At 39.8% G+C, this 24,994-nt stretch overlaps 1 protein-coding gene across 2 annotated transcripts in view; it reads left to right on the top strand.

Annotated features, from left to right (window-relative positions):
- ME3 (malic enzyme 3) overlaps nucleotides 1-24,994 on the top strand; it is a 326,185-nt gene that overhangs the window by 200,326 nt on the left and 100,865 nt on the right. For both annotated transcript variants that reach the window (XM_072610619.1, XM_072610620.1), the window contains 2 exons: nucleotides 7,204-7,279; nucleotides 21,900-22,061. In XM_072610619.1, the coding sequence (XP_072466720.1) occupies nucleotides 7,204-7,279; nucleotides 21,900-22,061 (238 nt within the window). The remainder of the gene's footprint in view (nucleotides 1-7,203; nucleotides 7,280-21,899; nucleotides 22,062-24,994) is intronic.

The following is a 24,994-nucleotide window of genomic DNA, read 5'->3' on the forward strand; positions in this document are numbered from 1 at the left end:
ATGTTAAGGTTTTCAAAGTGCTTTGTAAATATCTCATTTTATACTCACAACTCTGAGAGGTAAGCATCAATATTATCTTCATTGTACAGATGAAAAAACTGAGGTAGATAGAGGTTAAATGGTTTGACCAGGATCTACACAGCTATTACATGTCTGAGACAGAATTTGGACTCAGATTTCTGACTCCAGGTCCAGTGCTCTATCCTCTCTGCCACCTAGATGCCTACATAGCACATTCTATGATTTTCCTGTTTCTCTCGTTTCTTTCATGTTGTTTTTATTAGAATCATTGCTTTCCCCCCAGACTGAAAGAGAATAACTGAAAATAAGGACTGGTAGGCTAGGAAGAACAGAGGCTTGCTGTTATCTGCATTCACAAAAGACCACCACAATTCTCATTTACATCATGCTCCATAGGTTACAGAACTTTTCACATTCATATCTGATTTTATCCTCACAAAAACGCTGTGAAGTAGGGAGTGCAAGTCTTATCCCTATTTTACAAAGGAGAGTTGAACTGAGACCCCCCCAAATTGGAAGTAACTTGTCTGTAGTCACACAGCTTGGGATGCTGAGGAGCCATCTGCCAGGTCTGTCAGGGTAATATACAAGAGAACATTCCAACTCTGAGAATCTTGGATTCTAACTGGGAGACCTGGACCTAAGCCATGTTTTTTGACTCTTGAGGCCAATGCTCTTTGCAGAACTCCATACTATAGTTTGCGACAATGAACTGTAGCAGACATGGAGAAAACCTTCTCTTGACTCTTTGAGAAAGCCCCTCCCCTCTCCTAAGAGATTCCCGGGGTACATGCCAAAGAAGAGACCTACTTCAAGATATAACACATGGACCTCAAGATGAGGAGATGGAAATGTGGAGCATCATGGGAAGCTGGAAAAAGGCCTATATATCTACAGGGCCCTACATGGAACCAAGACGCATCAAGGATCTCAGGGCCAGAGGAGAACATCAAAACTGACAGAGACGCTGGTTCTGATTGACAGCCATATGCTGTACCCTATGCAGATCAGGAGGCAGGAACAGCCCAGATGAGGAGAGGGGAATTTGTTGGCCACTTGTCTATGTGTCCTCTTGCCTATCTCTCCTGGAGAGATAGCTATGACAAAAGGAAGAAGAAACGAAGAGGAAAAAGAAATAAACCATCAATTTGACAGGGATCTGGGGCTGAGATTGCCACAGCCCCAAGAAGAACTGCAGTTTGGACAGGCAAACCTATGTGTTGTCCTTTAATCATAATGTAGATCAGGTGGACTATGAAGGTTTCTGGGTGAAGAAATTCAACCCTTTAGCAACCCTAGGATCTTGCCCCAATGAGAAAGGTGGGTCCCAACAAAAAAAAAAATGGAGGTTTAATCGACATCTTAATAATCCAAAGTCATAAAGAATAGTGTGGAAAGTAAGTACTATGTAGTACCTTGTGGGAAAGCTGGAGAAGGTTTTTTTGACTCTCAGTAGTCTCAGGTATAAGTCCATTTTTTTTGTTTGGTTAAAAAAACTAGCCTATATTGATGTCTTTTATCTTCAGTGCTTATCAAAGAAATAAAGGCCCTTTTGGAGTCAGAAAAATGATTTCCATAGGCAGGGGCACAAACCATAGTTATTTGTAGGAAATCTTATGAAATTAAACCCAGATCCATCATATCAAGAATTTTGGCCCAAATAACCCATGGGTTACACAAAGAATAAATGAAAGATATGCAAACAGTTTTAAGCCTTGAGAAAACTCTTATTGGGAGTGATAACTAGAGGGGCACAGAAAAGGAAAATCTGTACCTTCTTTATTGTTTTACGTTGATTTTCATCTTGGACAACTCCCTTCCTCCTAGCGGGGCCTAGGGTGCTGAAATCAGGACTCAGGATGCAGCTTCTATTGTGCTTTTCACGGCCCACCCATTTTCAGGTCAGCCAGTCCCTCTGCCATGCACCAAGGGCAGCCGGCTAAGGAGCACCCTGACCATGAATATGGTAATCACTCATCAGCCTTCTCGCTTGGCACAGCCACTGACGCTCTATAAAAAGGGATGGACCCTGGCTGGGGAAAGCTATGTCCGTCTGTGACCACAGTGGGCCTGGACTTGGACCTAGCTTCAAGTGGCAAGGAAGCTATAGGAAGACTGTTCTAAGAAAAGCTATAGGAAAAGCCAGCATATAAAAATCCAAACTTATACGGCCTAGGGGAAAAAAGAGGAAATGGGTGTTTATTTGTATTACCAAAAGACCAGCACTATTGGGCCCATTTAAATAGCATACTCAGCTCAGAGAGCCACATTGTAATTTGACTTGTACACACCCTTGTATATAAAAGTAAGGACAGATCCTCTCAGACTTGGAAAGACCTTGGAGGTCACCCAGTTTACCTCCTACTCAAAGCATGAATTCCCTCTACAGAATTCCTAACAAATTATCAAGTTAGACTTTAAAAAGGAAAGAAGGAAGGAAGGGAGGAAGGAAGGAAAAAAGAAAAAGAAAGAAAGAAAAAAAATCTTTGGTTATGGCAAACTCATTATGTTATAAGGCAGCACGTTCCATTAGGATATGGGGAAAGGTTAGGAGAGAGACAGTTCTAATTATTGGAAGTTTTTTCTTAGGTCAAAATCTGCCCCTTTGTAGCTCACCCATTGATACTATTCTGTGGTCTGGGGCCAAGGAGAATAGGTCCAACCCTTATATTTGGCAGGCTTTCAGTGTTTGAATGTTATCATGTCTCCCCTTCTGAACCCCTAAATGTTTCATTCTCCAGGTTACCACAACTTTTTTTCCCAAATAATATATGTGAGGCAGTGGCAAATTCCCATCTTATACTGGACATTATCCTATGGACACACTCTAGCATGTATTTATGCCCTCTTCTACAACGTAACACCTGAATATAGCATACCACTACAGATGTGGCATAACTAGGGCACAGTACAGGGACACTATCCCTCCCCCCCACCTTGTGTTCTTCTGTTCATATAGCCTAAGATTGGATTTCCCCACTAAAGTTCTTCTTATAGCATGGAGATGATTTTGGATTGTCAAAGTCTATACTAATGCAACACAACCTCTGGAAGGTATTACCAAGCTGGAAAGACATAGTGTCTGTAATAAAAGGAATAATTGAGGGGCCCCTCACTATAAAGTTGGCCATCAGGATATATGTTTTTTTGATCATGGGAACTTCTGAGGTTTGTCTGTTAAGCGGTAGAAACGGTTGCAATGCAAGTAAATGATTAAAATCACAGCTCTTTGGAAATGTTTAAGAAGCTCAAATGAACTTTTTTTGCAGCTTACATCACACCACTGACTCATACTGAACTGGTGGTCGTCTTAAAACCTATAAGTCACTTTCACATAAAATTCAGTCTAGCCACAAGTCTGCCATTTTGTACTCATAGAGCTGAGTTTTTAAAATCATGTAATACTTTATTTTATGAAATATGCTTTTGTTAACTTTTATCCATTACTGTAGCTTCCCGAAATATTTTTGGGTCTCAATTCTGTCATCCAACGTACTCCTACATGTTTGTCCACAGATTTGGTAAATTAGCTTACTATCTATGCTTTCATCCAAGGCACTGATGAAAAAAACATATTCAGCAGAACTAGGCCACAGTCAGAGTCCTGTGGAATTTGACCAGATGCCCAACTCCAACTTGACATCCATCCATTAATCATTTCTCTCTGGATTTAATCAGTCAGTTTTGACCTCACCTACCTTCATCTTCACATAGTCTCTTTTTCTCTGTTTCTTCCCCAAGTATCACATTATAATTATATCATCATAGTATATTTATCAGCACAGCTTAACAGAAAAAAAGCTAGACTCAAAGTCATAGAATTCCTGAGTTCAGATCCATCTCTCTTGCCTGAGGCAGGGACTGTTTTTTTTTTTTACTTTTGTCTTTGTATCTGCAGTATATTTGTTGTTGGTTAGTAATTTTTCAGTTGAAGCCAATTCTTTGTGATCTCATTTAGGATGTTCTTGGCAGAGATACTGAGTGGTTTGTCATTTCCTCTTCCAGCTCATTTTCAACTGAGGTGAACAGGGTTAAGTGACTTGCTCAGGGTCACAGAGGTAGTAAGTGTCTGAGGCCATATTTGAACTCAAGGAAGGTGAGTCTTCCTGACTCCAAGCCTGGCACTCTATGCACTGTATCGCCTAGCTGCCCTCAGCATAGTATAGAGTACATAGTAAATGCATCATACAGAGTACATCTTAATGCTTAATAAATGTTGCTTTCATAGGATTGATCTGAGCCTCTCTAAACCTCGGTTTTCTCACCTGTAAAATGGAAATAACATTGATACTTCCTATCACAAAGGGTTATTGTGAGGGAGGAAAACTAGAGTTTTTAAAGGAGTAGGTTAATGCTTGTTTTATTCTATTTGATCATTTTATATCATGTTAAAAAAACATATTTGGATGGACATTGGCAAGCTTAGTTTTAAGAGAAAGGTTGTCAAGGTATGGGAGTCTCAAAATCAAATCCTATGATGAATATTTGAAAGAAATGAAAATGTTTCACCTCAAAAATAGGACTCAAGGGTGAAGAGCAATCCGGTGGAAAAAGGACTTGTATTGACCGTAAAGGGTAGAACTAAGTGAAAAGTTTTGAGAAACAGATTTTGGTTTGATACAAGGAAGAACTCCTTAATGGTTACAACTGTCAGAAAATAGAAAGGACTGTTTGGTAAGGAAGTGAGTTCCCTGTCACTGCAAGTGTGTAAGCAGCTAATGAAAGATTCTGTAGGAGAGAGTTATGCTTAGAAGGGGAACTGACGAATGACCTCCAAGATCTTCTCAACTGCGAGATTCTATGAATTTCGCAAACCAGCAACTTAATATGTTTTTGTTCTCTTTTGACTCTCTGTGTTCAAAAATGAGTTTTCTTAAGGAAACAGAAAAAAGTAGGAGAAACAATTGGTGGATAAATTGCATAATTTAAAAAATTTTCCAATTAGTGTTCTCGGACACCATGATTCCAATGAGTTATTCTATGCTAAATGAGCATCTTTTAATGCTAGGAGGGATGAATAGTTGGGCAAAACAATACATGGTCTTGAATTGCACAGTTGATCTCATTACTCAGAGGAGTTCTTTGCCTTGGAGAGTTCTCTGGTTGCATGGCTTCATCCTCAAGATGTTCTGTGCCTGTAAAGCAAAAGTGAGACCTGATATCTCTACATTGTCATTCTTTCCAATCAGAAGCCATTAACTGATAACTCCTAAGCCAGGCTCAGGGGTGTACATCAACCCACCTCCAAGGTTCCCTTGTTCTCTCCCGCCTTCTCTAGTCTCAAGGCTGTAATGGTGGGTCGCTATATCTAAAAGATGAGAGGGAACCATCAGAATAATTGCTTCATAAGATATCTATGGAAGAGGCTTTGACTTTTCTTCAGGGAGAGAGGATTGAAATAGATACAACTAGAAATTACAATGGATCCATCACTGGCCCTCCAAGGTAGTTTTCTATCTGTTACCATGAGAGCAAATCTTACAGATTCAACCTGTCAAGTCCCTCTGCAGGAATTGCAGGCCTAGCCTCTTTAGCAGCCCCAGCTATGAAAGACTTGAAACAGAGAATTCTTACCACCAGTATCCTCAGCACTAGCAAATGGTTTAACATCAGAAATCATTATGGTTCCATCAGTGGAAATGATGCATTACGACGTGCTTTGCCAGTGCTCCTGAGAGACCATTGGGTCTTGCAATATGACTTGCCACTGAAATCTCCTAGGTGTGCTGCCTTCCACATTTGAATGGAAGTTCATTGAGAGCAGGGATGGTCACACATTTCTATTTGTTTCCCCAGAAGTTGGCACAGTACTTTGCAGATAGTAAGTGCTTGAAAAATGTTTCTTTTGCATTCATTGTCTTATTCTTCTGAAAGGAAAATTGTTACATAAGGCAATCTAAACTTGGGTTACTAAATAGTCTAACAGCATTTTTCTACTTCTGATTAAGCCATTCCACATCCCATAAAGAATGCAATTCAATTGCTGGAGCTGAGAATACAAAAATAAAAAACAACACAGTTCTTGTCTTCAGGGAACTTAGAGTCTTCTTAGAAGAGGGGGAAGGAAGCAGTGTAAGATATAAAACACAAATAAATGTGATGCAAAACAGAGCAAAGCAGATATCCAGACAAAGTACTGTAGAGAGTGCCATGAAGTAGGATGAGTCCTACACAACATTTAATCACCTGTCTCTGTCCCTCTGCTTGTCTTCCCCTTATGCCTCATATCAGAGGTCGGATTTGAACCCTGGACTTTCTAATGCAAATTCAAGCACTCCAGTCCAGTACACATAGTGCAGTGTGACTGACAGTGGCAGGTTAGCAGATTGAAGGGCCCATAGCTTCTTCCCTTTGGTTACCATAGCTACAGTGGGAATAAGGCCTGATTCACCTACTACCTAGTACTAGTTATACTTCATGGTTTTCTCTCAATTTTTTTTTCACTTTCCTTATTTCCGTGCTACTCACTCCTGAACCCATAGTCCCTCACCACTGACAGAAAAATAGCTGCTACCCAATTACAGTTTTCCATATATCCTATTCCATAGGCTTCTCTTATATAAATAGGAGTATCCTGTTAAAACATATGGGTCTGGACATATTTCACAGAAATGTAACTCCATTCACTAAAACCCAGACTTTAACCTAATTAGCCTGTAAGTAGTTAGTCCAGTCCTCCATTGTTGTTGTGGAAGAAATGTGGGATTTGGATTCTGTCACTTCTTAACTGTGTGACCTTACCCTCTTTGGGCCTCAGTTTCCTGATCTGTTAAAACCTAGTGTTGGCTCAGATGGCTTCTGAGGTCCCATCTGGCCCTACTTCTGTGATTCAGTCTATGTAGCTCCCTGCTTGAGCCTTTCCAGCAGATCCTTAGAGACCCTTCTGTAGATGTTTAGTCATCCCAGGTGGGAGTTTCAACCAGAGGTTTGAAACAGTGCCCCATGGCAAGAGGTTGCTGCCTTTTTTTTTCTTTGTAATTTTTTTTCCTTGAAAGTTAAGTCTGAGTCCTGAATATGAAGGGATGGTTTGTTAGACCTAAAGCAAATTTGTCTAACCCTGGGTTCTGCCATGTATATACTTCCCATTAATCTTTAGATCAAACTTAAGCTGCTGGTCCTCACTGCATTTCATGGTTTGACCATATGGTTTCTGTTTCTCTGTGTGTATGTGTCTTTTCTTAGTGGGCTCTTTATCACCATTCATGACAAAGGCCACATTGCTACAATGCTGAACTCCTGGCCAGAAGACAATATTAAGGTACGGTCTTCTTTTCCTTGCTGTTGTTTGGATGGTGGGTGAATTATTTAAGCCTCAACCTCTGAGCTGACAGACCTCTCTAGATTTTAAACTGGCTATTGCCTGAGCTCGAGACACGACAACATCAGAAACCCAGGAAATAGGCCTGTTCTACAATACCAGCCCATGTAGCAGTTTCCTTTTCTTCCTCTGAAAGCATATGAAATCTTTTCTTTATTGTTTCTTTAAAGAATGGGAAAAACAAAGGTACAGTTTCTCTCCAGAGGTCCCTAGCTCTAGGAAGTCCAAGTAGTAAAAGTAGCATTTTACAGTTAAACACAAACACACATACATACATACATACATGTACACACACACGCACACACTAACAATCACAACCCAGTAAGAAAAGTAGTGCAAGTATTCTGGTCATCCTTATTTTACAGATGAGAAAACTGAAGTTTGGGGAGATGAGATGAGTTTTCCCAGTCACACAGTTAATAGAAGTGTCAGTATCAATATTCAAACCCAGGTCCTCTTGAAAACAAGCCCACTATGTTCCAGGGATTCAGGTGTATGTATTTGAAAGAAGGAGAAGGCTAGAGGGGAAGAAGAACACTTGGTAATGTTTTTCTCACAGAATCTCAGACTCTCCAGGGGCAGAGTTTTAACCATACTTGAACTTGAATGGACCTCATAGTGCTTCAGACAGATGAATTGACAATAGCTTTACTTGTTGGAATGCTTTCTTTATATTTTGCCCCAAAATTTACCTAGGGAGCTGGGCTGCCCAAGGGATACAATGCTGGAGTCTAGAGTCAGGAAGACCTGAATTCAAATCCATCCTCAGACACATTAGCTGTGTGACCATGGGCAAGTCATTTAATTTCTGTTTGCCTCAATTTCTTCACCTGTAAAATGAGGATGATACCAGCACCTACTTAGCAGAGTTGTTGTAAAGTTAAGATGAGATGGTATTTGTTAAAAATGCTTAGCATAGAGCTTGGCACAAAATAGACACTGTACAAATGCTTATTTCCTTCTCCTTTCCCCTTCTTTGCAACTTCTGTCCAGTGCCCTATGGCCAAACAAAACTTGTCGAATCCCTCTTCCACAGGACCTGTCAGATGTTTGAATACAATTATCATGGTCTCCTTATCCTCACCAGGCTAAAAGTCTCCACCTCCTGATGTAAATCATTTTATGGCTGTCTCACCATCTTGGTTTTTCATTTCTAAATGTGCTAACGTTTGGCAAACTGTCAACACTGGGGAAAGACAATAGAATATGACAAACCCACATGGACATATCTGTAGTTATGCTAGGTGGGCACTGGACTTCAGAGTCAGAGGTCTTAGAATCTGATCCTGCCTATTATAATTAATAGCATATGACTTTGGGCAGGTTGTTCAACATCTTTGAGATTTCTAATCTTTAAAAATGAGGATGATGATACTTACATGGCCTGTCTAATTAATAATAAGTTCATAGGACTTAAAACTGGAATGGACCTTAGAGAAGATCTAGTCAAACCCCATCAATTAACAGGTAACAAAAAAGGAACTGGAAATTGAGGGGATACTCATCAATTGAGGAATGTCTGAACAAGTTGTGGTATATGAATGTAATGGAATACTATTGTGCTATAAGAAATGATGAGCAGGCAGACTTCAGAAAAACCTGGAAAGACTAATATGAACTGATGTTAAGTGAAATAGCAGAATCAGCAGAACCAGGCTATTACACAGTAATAGACACAGGGTGCAAGGACTGTTTCTGACAGATTTAGCCCTTCACATCAATGCAAGGACCTAAAACATTCCCAAAGAACTCTTGATGCAAAATGCCATCCACATCCAGAGAAAGAACTATGGAATCAGAATGCAAAATGAAACAGACTATTTTCTTTTGTGTTATGTTTTGGTTTGGTTTGGTTTTTCTCATAGTTTCTTCCCATTCGTTTTAATTATTCTATGCAACATGACTAATGCGAAAACGTATTCAATAAGAATGTATGTGTAGAACCCATATAAGATTGCATGAGAGAGAGGGAGTGGAGACAATTTAAAACTTGTGGAAATGATTGTGGAAAACTGAAAACAAATTAATTAATTAAATAAAAAAGAAAAGAAAATATATGATGCATTCTAAAAAAATAAATAGAATTGAGCAAGGGAACATGTATAACGCCATGAGACATCAGGAAGTAATAAAGTAAAGTTAAAAGTATAAAAAAAGAAGAAAATGTGAAATATCTCATAAGAAAAACCACCGATCTGTAAGGATTTAGGAGATTCAAGAAGAGAGAATTTGAGAATCAGGGGACTACCTGAAAGCTATGATCAAAGAAGCAATCTAGATATCATATTTCAAGAAATCATCAGGGAAAACTTCCCCAGTGTTTTAGATTCAGAGGGTCAAATAGAAATTGAAAGACTATACCAATTGCCTTATGAAAGAGATCCCAAAATGGAAACTCTCAGAAAATTATAGCCAAATTCCAAAGGTCCCAGGTGAAGGAAAAAATACTTCAAGCAGCCAGGAAGAAACAATTCAGATATTGTGTTGCCACAGTTAGGATCATATAAGATTTAGCAACTTCCATGTTAAAAGAGCAAAGGAGTTGGAATATTATATTCCAGAAAGCCAAGGAAGGAGAATTACAACCAAGAAAAACCTACCCAGCAAAACTGAGTATAATCCTGCAGGGTAAAAAACAATGGATATTTAATGAAATAAAGGAATTTCAAACATTCCTGATAAAAAGACCAGAGCTGAATAGAAAATTTGACATTCAAACACAAGACTCAAGAGAAACCAAAAAAGGTAAATATGAAAGAGTAATGATGAGTCTCAATAAAATTAAACTGTTTACATTCCTATATGGGAAGATGATACATGTAACTCCTAAAAATTTTATCATTATTAGAGCAGTTAAAAGGACAGTATATAGAGGGCATGGATATAAGCCAGTTACATTGGAATGATTGGAAAAATGAAGGGGAAAGAGGGATGTACTGGGAAAGAGGGAAGGGAGAGGGAGAATGGGAATAATTTTCTCACATAAAAGAGGGGCACAAAGAAGAACTTTTACAGTATAGGGTAATGGAGGTGGTAGGCAATGTTTGAATCTCATTCTCATCAGAATTGGTTCAAAGAGGGAAGAATTTATGTATGTACTCAGTTGTATATAGAAATGTAACTTACCCTATAGGGAAATAACAGGGGAAAGCAGTGGAGGGGTGGAGGATGATAAAAGGAAGGACAGATTAAAGGAGGTAGTGGTAAGAAGCAAAATAGACTTTTAAGGAAGGACAGAATAAAAAAAGAGAGAAGAAACAGAAGAAAATGAGATGGGGGGACCACAGTAATCATAATTATCAATATTAATGGGATGTGCTCACTAATAAAATGGAAGCAGATAGCAAAATGGATTAGAAACCAGAATGCAACAATCTGTTGTTTACAGGAGATGCTCAAAACATAAAGATACACAGAGTTAAAATAGAGAGCTAAAGCAGAATTTAATATGCTTCAGCTAAATTTTTTTTAAAAAGGCAATGGTAGTGATCATGATCTCAGACAAAGCAAAAGTAAAAACAGACCTAATTAAAAAGAATAATCAAGAAAAGCATATTTTACTAAGAGGTATCATAGACAATGAAGTAATATCAAAAAATTTGACAGCAAGTGTCTCTGATGAAGGTCCTGTTTTGCATATTTATGCTGAGTATAAAGCTGAATTAAATTCATAAAAATAACAGCCAATTCACAATTGATAAATGATCAAAGGACATAAACAGACAGTTTTTAGAAGAAGAAATCAAAGTTATCTATAATCTTTTAAAAATGCTCTGAATTGTTAATTGATTAAAAAAAGGCAAAATTAAAACAACTCTGAGGTACCACCTCATACCTTTCAGAAATGACAGATGCTGGAAGGAAGGAAGATGAGGAAAAAATAAGTACACTAATGAGTTATTGGTGGAGTTGTGAGCTATCCAACCATTCTTGAGCATAATTTGAAACTAGACCAAAAGGTCTATAAAACTGTGCATACCCTTTGAACCAACAATACCACAACTAGGTCTGCGCTACAAAGAGAATTTTTTGAAAAAGGAAAAGGACCTATATGTACAAAAAAAATTTATAGCAGCTTTTTTATGGTAGCAAAGAATTGGAAATTGAGGGCATGTTCATTAATTGAGGAATGGCTGAACAAGTTGTGGCATATGATTGTGATTGAGTACTATTGTGCTATGGGAAATGATGAGGGGGGTAGTTTCAGAAGAACACGGCAAGACCTATGTGAACTGATGCAAAGTGAAGTGAGAAGAATGGGGAGATCAATGTGCACAGTAATACAATGTTGTAATGTGATCAACTGTGAAATATTTGGCTGCTCTGATCAATACAGTGATCCAAGACAATTCCAAAGGACTCAAGATGAATAAATGCTATCCATCTCTGTGTGCAGATTTAAGTATAATCTTCTAACTTTATTTTTCTTGCTTTTTTTAAAAATATGGCTATTATGGAAATGTTTTGCATAATTTCACATGCATAATTGATATCATATTGCTTGCTTTCTCAGTGAGTATAGAAAATGGTGGGAGGGAGGGAGAGAATTTGGAACTCAAAATTTTAAAAGAAAATCTTTTAAAATAAATAAAATTTTAGGAGACTTTTTAAAAGTCACTAATTTACCAGAAAAATAAAAAGAATGTCAGGATAAGGACCATTTTCTTTGGGTTTATGTTTATGTCCTCAGAACATAACGCAAATAAGTACCTAGTACTTTAGTACAAATAAGTACCTAATATTTTGTTATTGTTCAGATGTCTCAGTCACGTCTGACCTTTTGTAACCATCACATTCAGATGAGGAACTGAAGCAAAGAGGGTTAAGTGACTTGCCCAGGGTCACACAGCTAGTAAGTATCTGAGGCCAGATTTGAACTCAAGAAGTTGAGTCTTTCTGACTCCAAGCTGAGCACTCTTATCCACTTAGCCACCAAATAGTAAGCACTTACTAAATGTTTGTTGACTGACTGACCATAGAGGTTAAATGACTTCCCCAAGATCACATAGATACTGAGTGGCAGAACTAGAATTTCCACCCAGCACCACTGACACTAGAAACAGAACTCTTAGCTCTGGTCTACACATGACTTTACAATCGATTTACAAACAAGGTGATTGTGAAGCAATATTCTGTGTAGTGTAGCATCTCTCAAATGCTGTGGTCTCAGGATTCCTTTAATTCAATTATTGGGAACTCCTTTACACTCTGAAAAATTATTGAAAAAAAATCCCAAATAGCTTTTGTTTATGTGGGTTATATCCACTGATATTCAACATAGCAGAAATTAAAACTGTTAAAATTTTAAAATATCAATTCATTTAAAACAACAATAATCCCACTATATGTTAATCTAAGAAACATTTTTATGAAAATAACTACTTTCCAAAAAAAATAGTGAGCAGAGTGGCATTGTTTTGCATATTTTTGCAAATCTTATTAATGTTGGGCTTAATAAAAGACAGCTGGGTTCCATATTTGTTTCTGCATTCAATCTGTTGTGATATGTTGTTTTAATTAAAGTAAAAGGAAAATTCAGCCTCACACAAAGAAGTAGTTAGAAAAGAGAGGAGTCTTTTAATAGGCTAATAAAGTCGATATTATTAGGAAAATAGTTTTGACCTCACAGAACCACTGGAAAGGGTCTTCCAGGAGTTCCCAGATTTTATTTTGAGAACCCCTCTTATAGTACATAGAATACTTGATCCAAAGTGATAAAGATCAGGGCTGTGTGACTAACTAAGGTCAAATCACTTAAGCCTCAGTCTCTTCATCCAAAAAATGGGGATAGTTTCTACAGCATCTACCTCACAGAACTGTCATGAGGTTCAAATGAGATGAAGTTCATAAAATGCTTCACAGCCTTTAAAGTAATATATAATGTCAAGTGTTACCATTATTACACTATTATTATTTAGGTTCCTTTTTTTAGATATGTACAGGGACACAATTCTTTTTGCCTAGAGTTCCTAGCAGTTTGCTAAATAATATTTCATAATCTGTTTCTCATAAATTTCCCTTTGTGACCCACCCATCATTTTGTTCTCTTGGGGGGAGTCTTAGTTTAACCTACAGAGCTGGAGATGCACCTAGGCCTTGACCGTTCTCCCCCAAAGTGCCAAGTTTTGGAGCTGTAACCCTCAGGCATCCTGAATGGATGATTAGCAGGCTATATACAGAGCCTTCCCTGGGTATAATTTCTATTCCCCATCTATTGGTTTCATGTATCAGCTAAGAATTCAATTCTTCACAATCCCTGGCTCAGTTCTGCAGCTTCTGGTTTCTATCCAATAAGACAATCTTCTAGGGTGTGTCTCTTGTGATCCAGAGGGAAATCCCAAAAACACCAAAGGAAAACAGCCTAATCAAATGACAAGTTAACCCGGGTCAAGCCAGGGTTAATGGACTGTCAAGACTTTGCAAATTACTTTGCTTCATATCCTAAGACAGGCCAACAATCAGTCTTTCAGAACTTACCCGCTCAGCCCTTCCTCTGCTAGGCACTGGACTAATCACTCAGGGACACACACACACACACACACACACACACACACACACACACACACACACACACACACACACACACACACATAGGAAAAGCATTCCCTGCCTTCAAGGAACTTACAGGGTAATTGGGAAGGCAATAAAAAAATAAATACAGATTTAAAAAGCAGGGCCATTTAAAAATTGCACAGCTATATATTTAATGAGCACTGTTTGGGAGATGCAGTGAGGTGTAAAGACTGTGATAGGGGTCTGGATAATAAGTGCTCTGAGTTTTGGAATGGATGGGACATCCCATCTCCAGAGGTGATCATTCAGCAGGGTCAGTCAGCTTGTTTGGATTTGTGCCAATCTCATGAGGTCTCTTTAAGCTCTGTGGTTCTACCCAATGTATTCATTCAACAAACATTTGTTAAATGTACTTTTTGCATTCTATCTCAATCCCATTTCAATCTGAGTGTTAATAGTTAGAGGAGAAACAAAGAAGTAGAAGATATGAGTCCTTGACCTCAAGGAACTGAGTTTAGTAGAAAAAATAAAGCATGACCTCAGACCAAATCAGTTCTCTTCCATGGACTTTATCTGTTAAGTGTGCAGGTTGCACTCATCAGGGCTAGGGAACCTACAGTCTCCAGGCCACATGTAGTCCTCTAAGTCCTCAAATGCAGCCCTTTGACTGAATCCAGACTTCACAGAACAAATCTCTCCTTAGTAAAAGAACATCTAGTGACTAGATGTTCTCCAAAGTCCTTTCCAGTTCTAAAATTCTCTGATTCTATGAAGAGAAGTAGCTTTCATCAGCAATAGGATGTAAAAGTATTCAAAGGTAGAGGTTATAGAAGAAGGGATAACTTTTGACTGAGGGGAAATCAAGGAAGGTTTCTTGGTGGAGGTGTCATATGACCTGGGCCTTGAATAATAGGTAGGATTTCCACAGAAAGAAATGGTAGAGGTGAGAGGTCCTTCAGAAATAAGAATCAGCACTTGAAAAGCCTAAAAGCAGAAAGGCTTGGGACATATTCAGTACAGAGTGAGTAGTCCAATTTGACTATATTGTATATTATAATGAACAGTAGGAGGATGGGTTGAAGATGCAAAAATAGGTTAGAGTCAGCTTGTATAGGACCTTGCATGAAAAGTCAGAGTTTTAACTTTATTCATAAGGTGATGGAGAACCATTGAAGGTTTGTAAGCAGGAGGTTAGCAAGGCCAGAAAATTAAGTAGATTAATCTGACAGCCCCATAAAAAAAGAATTAGTCAGGAGAGAGGCCAGAGATAGGGAGACCACTGGGAGTCTGCAGTCTGTGGTGTCAGTGGAGATGGAAAGTAAAGGACAAATGAGAAAGATTTTTAGTAGGTGAAAGGGATGAGTTTCCTTTTGGACAGGTTGAGTTTAAACTTCTGGGAGAATGGCTAGGTGGAGCTGTCCAACAAGGAAGCTGGAGCCTATGATAAAGGTCAGTCTGGAAAAATTCTTCTGATTCTGTTTCTAGCACTTCCATGGAGTATATGTAGAGGTGGAGGCTTGGGATTCACTTTTTATTTCTTAAGTGTGTTCTCTCATTCTCACAGGAGCTCTCCGAAGTTTACATCTCAATATCCAGGCTCCATTCATGGCTCTCATTTTTCTCTTGAGCTATCCATATAGGAAGATGGCACCCAGGACTCACCAACTGCAACTTATCCCTTCAGGGCTTATTGTTTTTCTTCTCTATCAAGAAGTGGTTTGAATACACTAGCTTACCTTGTGCCACTATATTCCACTGAGAATCATTCATAGGCTAGCTTATTGGAGCCAGCAGTTAAGATCTATAATGAAAACAGCACCGACTTGGTTGGCATCAGTTGAGGCTCTGATATTTTCCGTATCTGTATGACTGGGAGCAAATCATATCGCCCCTCTCAATCTTAGTTTCTTCATCCATAAAATGGAAATAGTAATATAACATCTAGTGGAATGTACTCAGTAAATGTTGAATTGAATCAAGATAAACAAGATCTTTGCCAACTAGTCTCCTCTCACTTCACTGAGAACCATTCCATGACTATAAAGACAAAATCTAGATAGCCATAGAGATACTAAACAGTTACAGCCCCATGTTGCTATCTGTTGGAAAGAAAGGGATGGATCAGAGATGTGTCCCTCCTTTCCCCCTCTCCCCCACCAAACAACCAAGAGCAAAAGCAAAGAACTCCTTTTTTGTGATGAATCCCCAGCTTCAGGTTGGGGTATGACTCAATAACTAGGTCTGGAGTGAATTGATGGGGATGGGGGTGACGTTGTTGAGAAGTGGGGAAGTAGTCTATCAGCCAATCATTCCAATAGATAGCTCCAGCTGAGGGAATAGGGGATGGAGCAGGCTGTTTAAAGTCAATGGCTATAAATCAAGACAAAAAGTGAGAACTCCTAGTCTTTTTCATTCCCACAGTGGCCATCTTCCAGTGCCTCACTTCAGGAGTGAGAAGGATGGTTCAGCTGAGAATAACACAGCTTACTCCTTAGTTTTCCCAAGCTCCTAAATCACTCCCTTTCCTAGTGTTGACACCCTCAGAGGCAACATTGGGCAGCAGGCCAGCTAGGATCACTGACCCATTGCTGGCATTCTCTTCTCTCAGGTCCCAATCACTTAAGCAATGAAGAAGGAAACCTCCTCACTGAAGATATCAGAGTAGCAAAGGACTTTAAAGATCATTTAGTTCTGAGGTGTCAGACATGTGACCTGTGCATGCAGCCCACAAACTCTCAGGTTCAACTAGAACAAGATTAAAAAGTAATTTGGAAATATTTAACAAAATAGGTAATGTTAATTTGTAGTTTTCTAAGTTAATATGTAGCTGTAAGGATCTGTTTCTATTTGAGTGTGATATCACTGATCTAGTCTACCTATTTTACAGATGAAAAACTGAGGCACAGAGAATTTAAAAACTAGACTGTGGTTATACAACTAGTTAATGGCAAAGTTGATACTAACCCCCATGTTCAGTTGTTTTCAGTCATGTCCAACTCTTCGTGACCCCATTTGGGGTTTTCTTGGTAAAAATATTGGAGCAATTTGCCATTTCCTTCTCCAGAAACTGAGGTAAACAGAGTTAATGACTTGTCTAGGGCCTCACAACTGGTAAATGTTTGAAGCCAAATTTAAATTCAGGAAGGTGAGTCTTCCTGACTTCAGACCTGGCACTCTATCCATTTCATTACGTAACTCCCTGACTCACATACCCACTTCACTTTCCATTTTACCTCTTTGCTGCCTACATAGTTTGTTACCTTGACACATTGACTTAGTGAAAGTTCAACCTTTTGTTCTTCAGAGTTCCCAACAGAAGAAAAGAATGAAATAAACATTTATTAAGTACCTACTATTTGTCAGGCATTGTGCTAAGCATTTTATAAATGTCTCATTTGATCCTCATAACAACCCTGGAAGGAAGCTGCTATTAATATAATCTGTATTTTATAGTTGGGGAAACTGAGGGAGACAGAGGTTGAGTGACCTGCCCACGATTACACAGCTTGTAAGTGTCTGAATCTGGGTCCAAACTAAGGTCTTCCTGACTATCCCCTGTACCATCTAGCTACCCAGGAAAACCAAAGATTGAGTACCAACAAAATGAACCTACGGAGAGTATAAAATATTTTAATTATCAAACTCTGTATGAAGGAATAAATAGAAATTGCTCTTCAGCTGCCATACCAGACAGAAAGTGAGAAGATGGAAGGCAGGCAGTTACAACCAGGGAAGTGACAGCAAGTCAGGTGGTGGTAGTTGCAGTTGTTCAGTTGTGTCCAACTCTTCTGGATCCCATTCAGAGTTTTCTTGGCAAGGATACTACACTGGTTTGCCACTTCCTTCTCTGGTTCATTTTACAGATGAGGAAACTGAAGCAAACAGGGCTAAGAGACCCAGGGTCACCTAGCTAGGAAGTGTCTGAGGTCAAATTTGAACCCAGGTCTTCCTCATTCTGAGCCAATCACTGTGCCACTAGCAAGTAAGGAGGATCAGGCTAAAAGAACTAGTCAGACAAATACAAAGAATGAGTGCCAAGCTGAAGGTCACCAACGGTTGGGTCATTCCAAGCCAGGGCAGTAAGATCAGGAAAAGCCTTGGGTCAGAACCTGAGTTAGCAGAGTATGAACAGGGAAACAGACAATAACAAGGCCTCAAGCAGGCATCCAAATCCAGAAACCAGACAGAGAGGTTAGAACCAAGAGGAAACATGTGAGAGACAAGACTGGAAAAAAAAGAAACAAGGTCAGAATCAGGCAGTGTTAATCACTAGGGCAGCTGTCTGCCTCAGGTCTAGAAGCATGTATGACCTTCCCCAAAAGGCCAGTCCATGGAGATCTTCAGGACAGGGCAAGTGGAAACACCTAGCTTGATTGAGGAGTGAAAGAGTGATAAATACCAACATCACCAAGGAAAAAAAAATATAATGTTGAGATCATTTGTGAGCTGTGCTTTACAAGTAATAAAGCACATTTAAAATTCTCAATGAAAAGATAGACATCTATCCTCCTCCTTATGCCTTCAGATTGACCAAGCCAAGAAGAGGTCTCATGTTCTACTCCTTGCCCCCCAGTGCCACTTCCCAAAGCTCATTCGGCCCGCATCACTTAATAATCTCCCCTCCTTTGAATTTCATACAATCAGGTTATCTTTGACAAATTCAAGTCACCTGGCCAAAATGGATGACCTCTTGGGCACTGAAAGAACTGGAAAGTACGATTGCTGAGCTTCTTTGTACTATTTGAAAGATCATAGAAAATGGGAAAGGTACCATAGTGTTGGAGAAAAGCATAAGTCCCGGTTAAAAAAAGGAGGCGGGGATAACAGGCTGCGAACAGTTTGCAAGGAAAATTCTAGAATGAATCATTGAAGAGACAGAGACCATCTAGAATGAGGATGGGGAAAGAGGTTTGCAAAGAGGTGATCAGCATGACCCTATCAAGAACCCATCCTGCACAGCAGACCAACTTTATATCCATTTCTGACAGGATTACCAAACTAGCCTAGCAAAGGAATGCTGTGGATATTGTTTCCCTAGATTTTAGCAAAGTATTTGATAAACTATACTATTTTTGTGGGAAACCTGGAAAAGATGTAGACTCATCCAACAGTAAACATTTATTAAGCACTTACTGTGTGTCAGGTACTATGCTAAACACTGGGGATACAATTAATAAAAAGAAAAACAGTCCCTGCCCTCTAGGAGCCTATAATATAATGAACTAGAAGATAATGTAATGCGATGGACGTGGAACTTGTGGGAAATGAATGGCCTCAAAGAATAGTCATTAATGGTTCAATATCGACTTGGCCGAAGTTCTGCAGTGGAGTGCCTCAAGTATCTATGCTTGGCTCTATGCTATTTAGCATTTTTATCAATCAAATTTGTAGATGGCATAAATCATATGGCACTGTCACACTGAGTGACAGTGATAGAATTCAAAAAGATCTCATCAATCTACAGTACTGGGCTGAATCCAGTCAGAAAAAATTCATTAGGGATAAATGTAAAGTCTTACTCTAGGGTCCAAAAAGTCAGTTTCATAAGTACAAGATAGAGAAGGCTTGATTGAGACAACTGTTGGTCTGAAAAATATCTGGGATTTTTAGTGGATAGCAAGCTCAACAGGGGTCAGCACTGTGATATGGCAGCCAAAAACATCCAAGGTAATCTTGAGCTGCATTGAGAGGCACAGTGTCCAGGAATAAGGAGGTCATAGTTCTGTTGCACTCCATCCTAGTAAGATCAGTTCTGGAACTGTAGAGTGTCCAGAGGAGGACAACTGGGATGGTGATGTCATAGGGAGACTCAAGTGAAGGAACTGTGGAAGTCTGGAAAAAAGAAGATTCACAGAGACCATAAGAGCTGTCTCCAAAGAGTCTAATCTATTAAAAACAGATAAGATGGGCTGTATTCCATCCCAGGACAGGGGTGATGAGGGGGAGAACCAAGAGCAGTGGATAGAAGGCTCAATGAGGCAATTCAGCTTTTGTGTCAAGAAAAGCTTCCTAACAATCAGTTAGCCCAAAGTGTATTGGGTTGCCTTAAGAGATGGCAAGTTCCCTCTGCCCCACTCTGGAGGTTCTCAAGAAGACAGACAGATGAAAATTTGTGAAGTGGATTGTAGCGGAGATTCCTTACGTGAGTCAGTTGTACTAGACCCCAGGACTAGAGGGACAATGAGAGCCTTTCCAACTCTAAAATTCTGAGATTATGTGATTGTCACACCTTGTGACTACAATGTATAAAGTTTAGTATACTTTCCTTTCACTACCTGGATCATGTGTCTCTTTCCATGCTAAATCATCATTTCCCACCTGGCTATACCTCTCTGAACTTCATCAGTGCTTTCCTGAAATCTCATAATCCTGCAAGATCACATCAACCCTGAATCTCATACCTGGTCAGTACACCCTTGTGTACTGTGGTGCCTCTCTCCCTTTGATCAGAGAAGGGAGAGGGGGGAAAGAGAGAACTCCTTCCAAAGCCTCCATTTAAGGAGGGTATACAAGGCACACACAGTGTGCACTCTCCTGGACATCATGCCCCCATACAGGATACTCTCCCCAGCTTTTCAGCTTCTTTTTCTGTATTGTCTCTCCCATTAGATCTTGAACTCTGTAAGGATGGGGATTATCTTATGCCTTTGTTTGTATCCCCAACACAGCACGTAGCCCATAGTAAGCACTTAACAAATTATTGTTGACTGACTGCCAAACTTTGCCATCGTTGTCCCTGACTTCTATATTCACGTTGATGATCTTTTTCACATCATGGCCTCTTAGCTCTTCAACCTCCTCCATTCCTATGACTTACATCTTCACTTTTTCTCGACACCCCCAGTGGGGGTCATACTTTAGACCCCACCATCATTCCTAACTGCTCTCCTGAATTGTCACCAAGACAATAATGACAATTCAGGCACTTGATCTTACTATGCAGAAGCATTTGAGGAATTCTCTACTGGTTATTCTGTAAGCTTGGATAAGAGTCCAAACATAGATCACTATAAAGTACAATATTATAATATATGCTTTAGGGAGTTATAGGCAAAGTTCTGTCTAGGGTTCAGAGGGGAAGGCTACTCCTGACAGAGGGAGCTCAAGCAAGGTTTGGTACAGGTAATGGCGTTTTAATTGAGCTTTAAAGGATGAGTAGGAAGCCAACAAGGAAAGGGACAAACAACATTCTAGGAACAGTGTGAACACAATCACAAAGCTGAGGGTTCAAAGTATGTTTGAAGTACAGAGAGTACTCCAGTTTGGAGTAGAGGTGGTGTAAGATGTGTAGAGAGAAGTAATACGAGGTGAGTCTAAAAACAAAAGATAGAATCAAATTCTGAATTCTGAAGTTCTTCAAAGGCCAGGGCAATTAATTCAAAATTTAATTGGGGAAATAGAGAGCTCCAGAAGGGTGGGTTGGTTGGTTTGTTTTTGAGCTAAAAAGTAACAGAACTGTGCTTAAGGAAGATAATTCAGAAAGTGATTTGAAGAACAGATTGAAGGGGAAGAGAGTGGAGATAGGCAGACTGTGAAGGAAGTAATTGTCAGGCTGATGCTAATGAGGGCCTGAAGTAGGGTAGTGGGAGCAGGATTAAAGGAAGCAGCGATTGTGAGAGAATTTGCAATGAAGGAATCAATAGGTCTGGTAACCAACTGGATATGAGGGAAGGGCAAGCCAAAATCCAACATTCCATGTATCTCTCTGTCTGATTGTACTCTCCAAAGATCTGTCAAAATGAAACTGACTAGGCACAACTGAGTTGACCAGTTCCTACAGCATCTGCTGGGGACCACTGGTTTAGAATGCAGTCCAGGTGTATTGTAGTCATCTCTCTTCTGTAGAATTCCTCAACAGTCAGCCAAGAATCATGGAGTTACTTTTTTTAAAGGGGAAATTTAATGAAATTCTTTAGTCTTCTCACATTCCAATAAAGTCATAGAATATTTGGTTTTAGTATCTAACTTGTCATAGCTTATAAAATAAATGTATCATCCAGGATAGGATCTTTTTCCAAACTCAACATGCTTGAATTTTGTTTTTCAGGCTGTGGTGGTAACAGATGGAGAACGCATCCTTGGCCTTGGAGACCTGGGCTGCTATGGCATGGGCATCCCAGTGGGCAAACTTGCATTGTATACTGCTTGTGGTGGAGTGAACCCACAGCACTGCCTCCCAGTTCTGCTAGATGTTGGCACTAACAATGAGGTAAGAGGAGCAGCACATGGGAAAGAAGTAGATGGGTATATATGTTACCTCAACCTCAAGCATACAGCACCTAGTAAAGTAGGAAGGAGAGTGGAGGAGAATAAAGTATCCAGGGCATGCGAAGGAAAATTCTCAGAGTGTATGGAGAAATATAATCTCCAAATCTATGAAGATATCATGGAATAGATAGAAGGATGATACAAAAGGCGTATATAAGAATAATAGTTTAATTATATGAAAAAATGAATCTTGGTTTATACAGAAGAATGATATTTAAATGGGACACATGGAGAATATAGAGGAAGATAACTAGGGTATGAATGATACTTAGGGTAGTGATGAATGATGTTCAGGGCTTTTAAGAGAAATGATGTTCATAGCTGGGTTTATTTGAGTTTGGGTAGTGTTTTGGAGGATAGTTGGACCTAGGAACCTGATGAGTATGAGAACAGGTACCTGCTTTACAACTTGTGGTCTTAGAGTTATCTGGTTCACTGAGAGAATAAGTGACTTGACCAGAGCTAGTATATGGTAGAGGTGGGGCTTTAACTCAGGTCTTCCTGACTCTGAGGCTGACCCTCCATCCGGAATGCCTCTCAAGGTCTACAATGATTAAAGAAATGATGCCAGATACGTATGAAAGAAAGGTGTAGACATGTCTGGATGTTATTCACACAGTGTATAGGTAAATAACATCCAGTGCCAATGGACAAAATGGTATGGTGCAGTGGAAAGAGCACTATAATTGGAGTCAGAGGATATGAGTTCAAATCCTGGCTCTTTCGCTATCTGTGTGATCTTGGATAAATTGCTTTACTTTTCTGATCCTCAATTTTCTTATCTATAAAATGAGAGTATTGAACTAAATGGCCTATATGGTCTCTTCCAGCTCTAGGCCTGTGATCTTATGATCTATGACTTATATTTTTATCTTTATATCTTCAGGGCCTACTATATAGTGCCTAGTCACATATGGCTATCCAGGAGAACAGTGAAAACAATGCCCAGGGTGTAGGGGAGAAATAACTAGAATATATTAAGGAAACAAGTCCATTAAAAAATAATAATTTTGAATCTTGAAGGCTCAATTGGATCTTTCTGCAAAGGAATGGTGTCTAGGTCATTTGCTTTCATTATAGTCTTTTGCACAGTAGGGTCTATGAGTCTGTCTTATCGTTACCCTGACCAGGGCTAGCACTCAGCAATATTGTAGACACTTGTCCTCCATAGAAGCCAATCCCCTCCTACATGCCCCCTCTCCATCCCTCTTCTCCCCCTTTTCCTCCACCTCCAGGTATCTATTTGACCTATGGCTACCCTTCTCCCCCTATCACTTAGGCCTAAACTAGATCCCAAAATCACTTTCCCTTCTGCCCTTCCTATCCCCAACACCATAATAAAAACCCACCAACAACTTTCTTGTTTTTTCAGGAAAATCAGTCTCAAGGAGGTGGGAAGGGGGAAAATGTGAAGGCCAGGGTTTAAGAAATGAGGAGATTGACTTATATGACCTTTGAGATGCCTTCCAACTTCATTCCCAAAGGAATGAATTTCTAATGGAGGAAATCCAAACACCAGGACAAAAATGGTAGGGGAGTTATTGTGAAAAGGTGGGAAGAGAGAGATGATACAGGAACCTTCCTAGTGCTGCTTAAATCCCAATACTTGCACCCAGGGCTAGTGTGGCCCCCTTAACAAAACGAATTCAGCAATATGGTTATAGGAGCTAAAGAAGTGGCATAAAAAACCACCAAGTAGGAACCCCCCAAAAAAATATCCTGGCCTGTACAGCCCTGCTTCCCTGTGGTCAGGGTGAGGAAACTGACACGTTCGCAGGAGGGCTGCTTGGAGCTGATGGTGTGGGAGCTGCAAAGGTTTCCAGGTGCTTTGGCCCTAATTAACTTCAGGCATCTGTCCTGAGGCTGGCTGCCCTCAGCTCTAGGCAAGCCGTGGCTTTGCATCTGTTAGCAGTTTCCGTCCCCGTGACTCTGACTCAGAAGAGATGATATTTGGCCTTCTTTTCCTTGCCAATAAAGACATCTGCAGGGATGTTTTTTCAATAAAATATACCACATCTCTGAATGTGGCCAGTTATATTGAAGGACTCAGCAACTGAGGTCCAGTGACTATCCATATTAAAAAATAGAGAGAAATTCAGGGGCCAGGGGCACAGCTGGCACATGGGCACTGTGGGCTAAGAGTTAGCGGCGCCATTTAGGCTTTTGCCATAGGATGGAGTACAGAAGAGAACAATTGGGCTGTCATTGCTAAGGATCTAGGGGAGGCAGTGTGTTTGGCAGAAAATGTCTGCACTAGGAGTTAGAAGGACTGGGTTCTATCCCAGGCTCTGCCACTATATATCTGGGGACATTGAATCGCCCACTTTGTCTCTCTAGGTCTTTGATTCCTCATTGGTCAAATAAACAGGTTGTATTAGACCCCTTTAGCTCGCAGTAGGCACCTAATAAGAGCATGTTGGATATGAAAATATGAAGTCCCTTCCAGCTGGAACAATCTATGGAAAGTGTATCAAATTTGTAATCAGAAGCCATGGCTCAGAATTCTGAATCTGCGACCTTGAGCAAGTCATTTAGGTCCCACTTTCCTCATCTGTAAAATGAAAAAAAAAATATACTAAATGATCTCTCTAAGGTCTCTTCCAACTCTAAATCCTAGGATTTATGATCTACATTTCTGTTTTTAAAATCCCCTTCTCCCTCCTTCATACCTCACCCATGAGACATTTATTAAGCACCTACCTTGTGCCTTGTGCCAGGCACTAGCACTAGGAATACAAAAAGAGGAAAAAGATAGCCCCAGACCTCAGGGAGCTTATTAGTCTAATGGGGGGGAGTGGAGAGAGACAACACACAAAAGGAAAAATCCGAGGGTGTGGGGGAGGTGAGGGGAGGTGAGGAAGGTGCCCAGTGTGG

The sequence above is a fragment of the Notamacropus eugenii genome, chromosome 5, assembly GCF_028372415.1.
Source record: "Notamacropus eugenii isolate mMacEug1 chromosome 5, mMacEug1.pri_v2, whole genome shotgun sequence".
Taxonomy (NCBI): Eukaryota; Metazoa; Chordata; class Mammalia; order Diprotodontia; family Macropodidae; genus Notamacropus; species Notamacropus eugenii.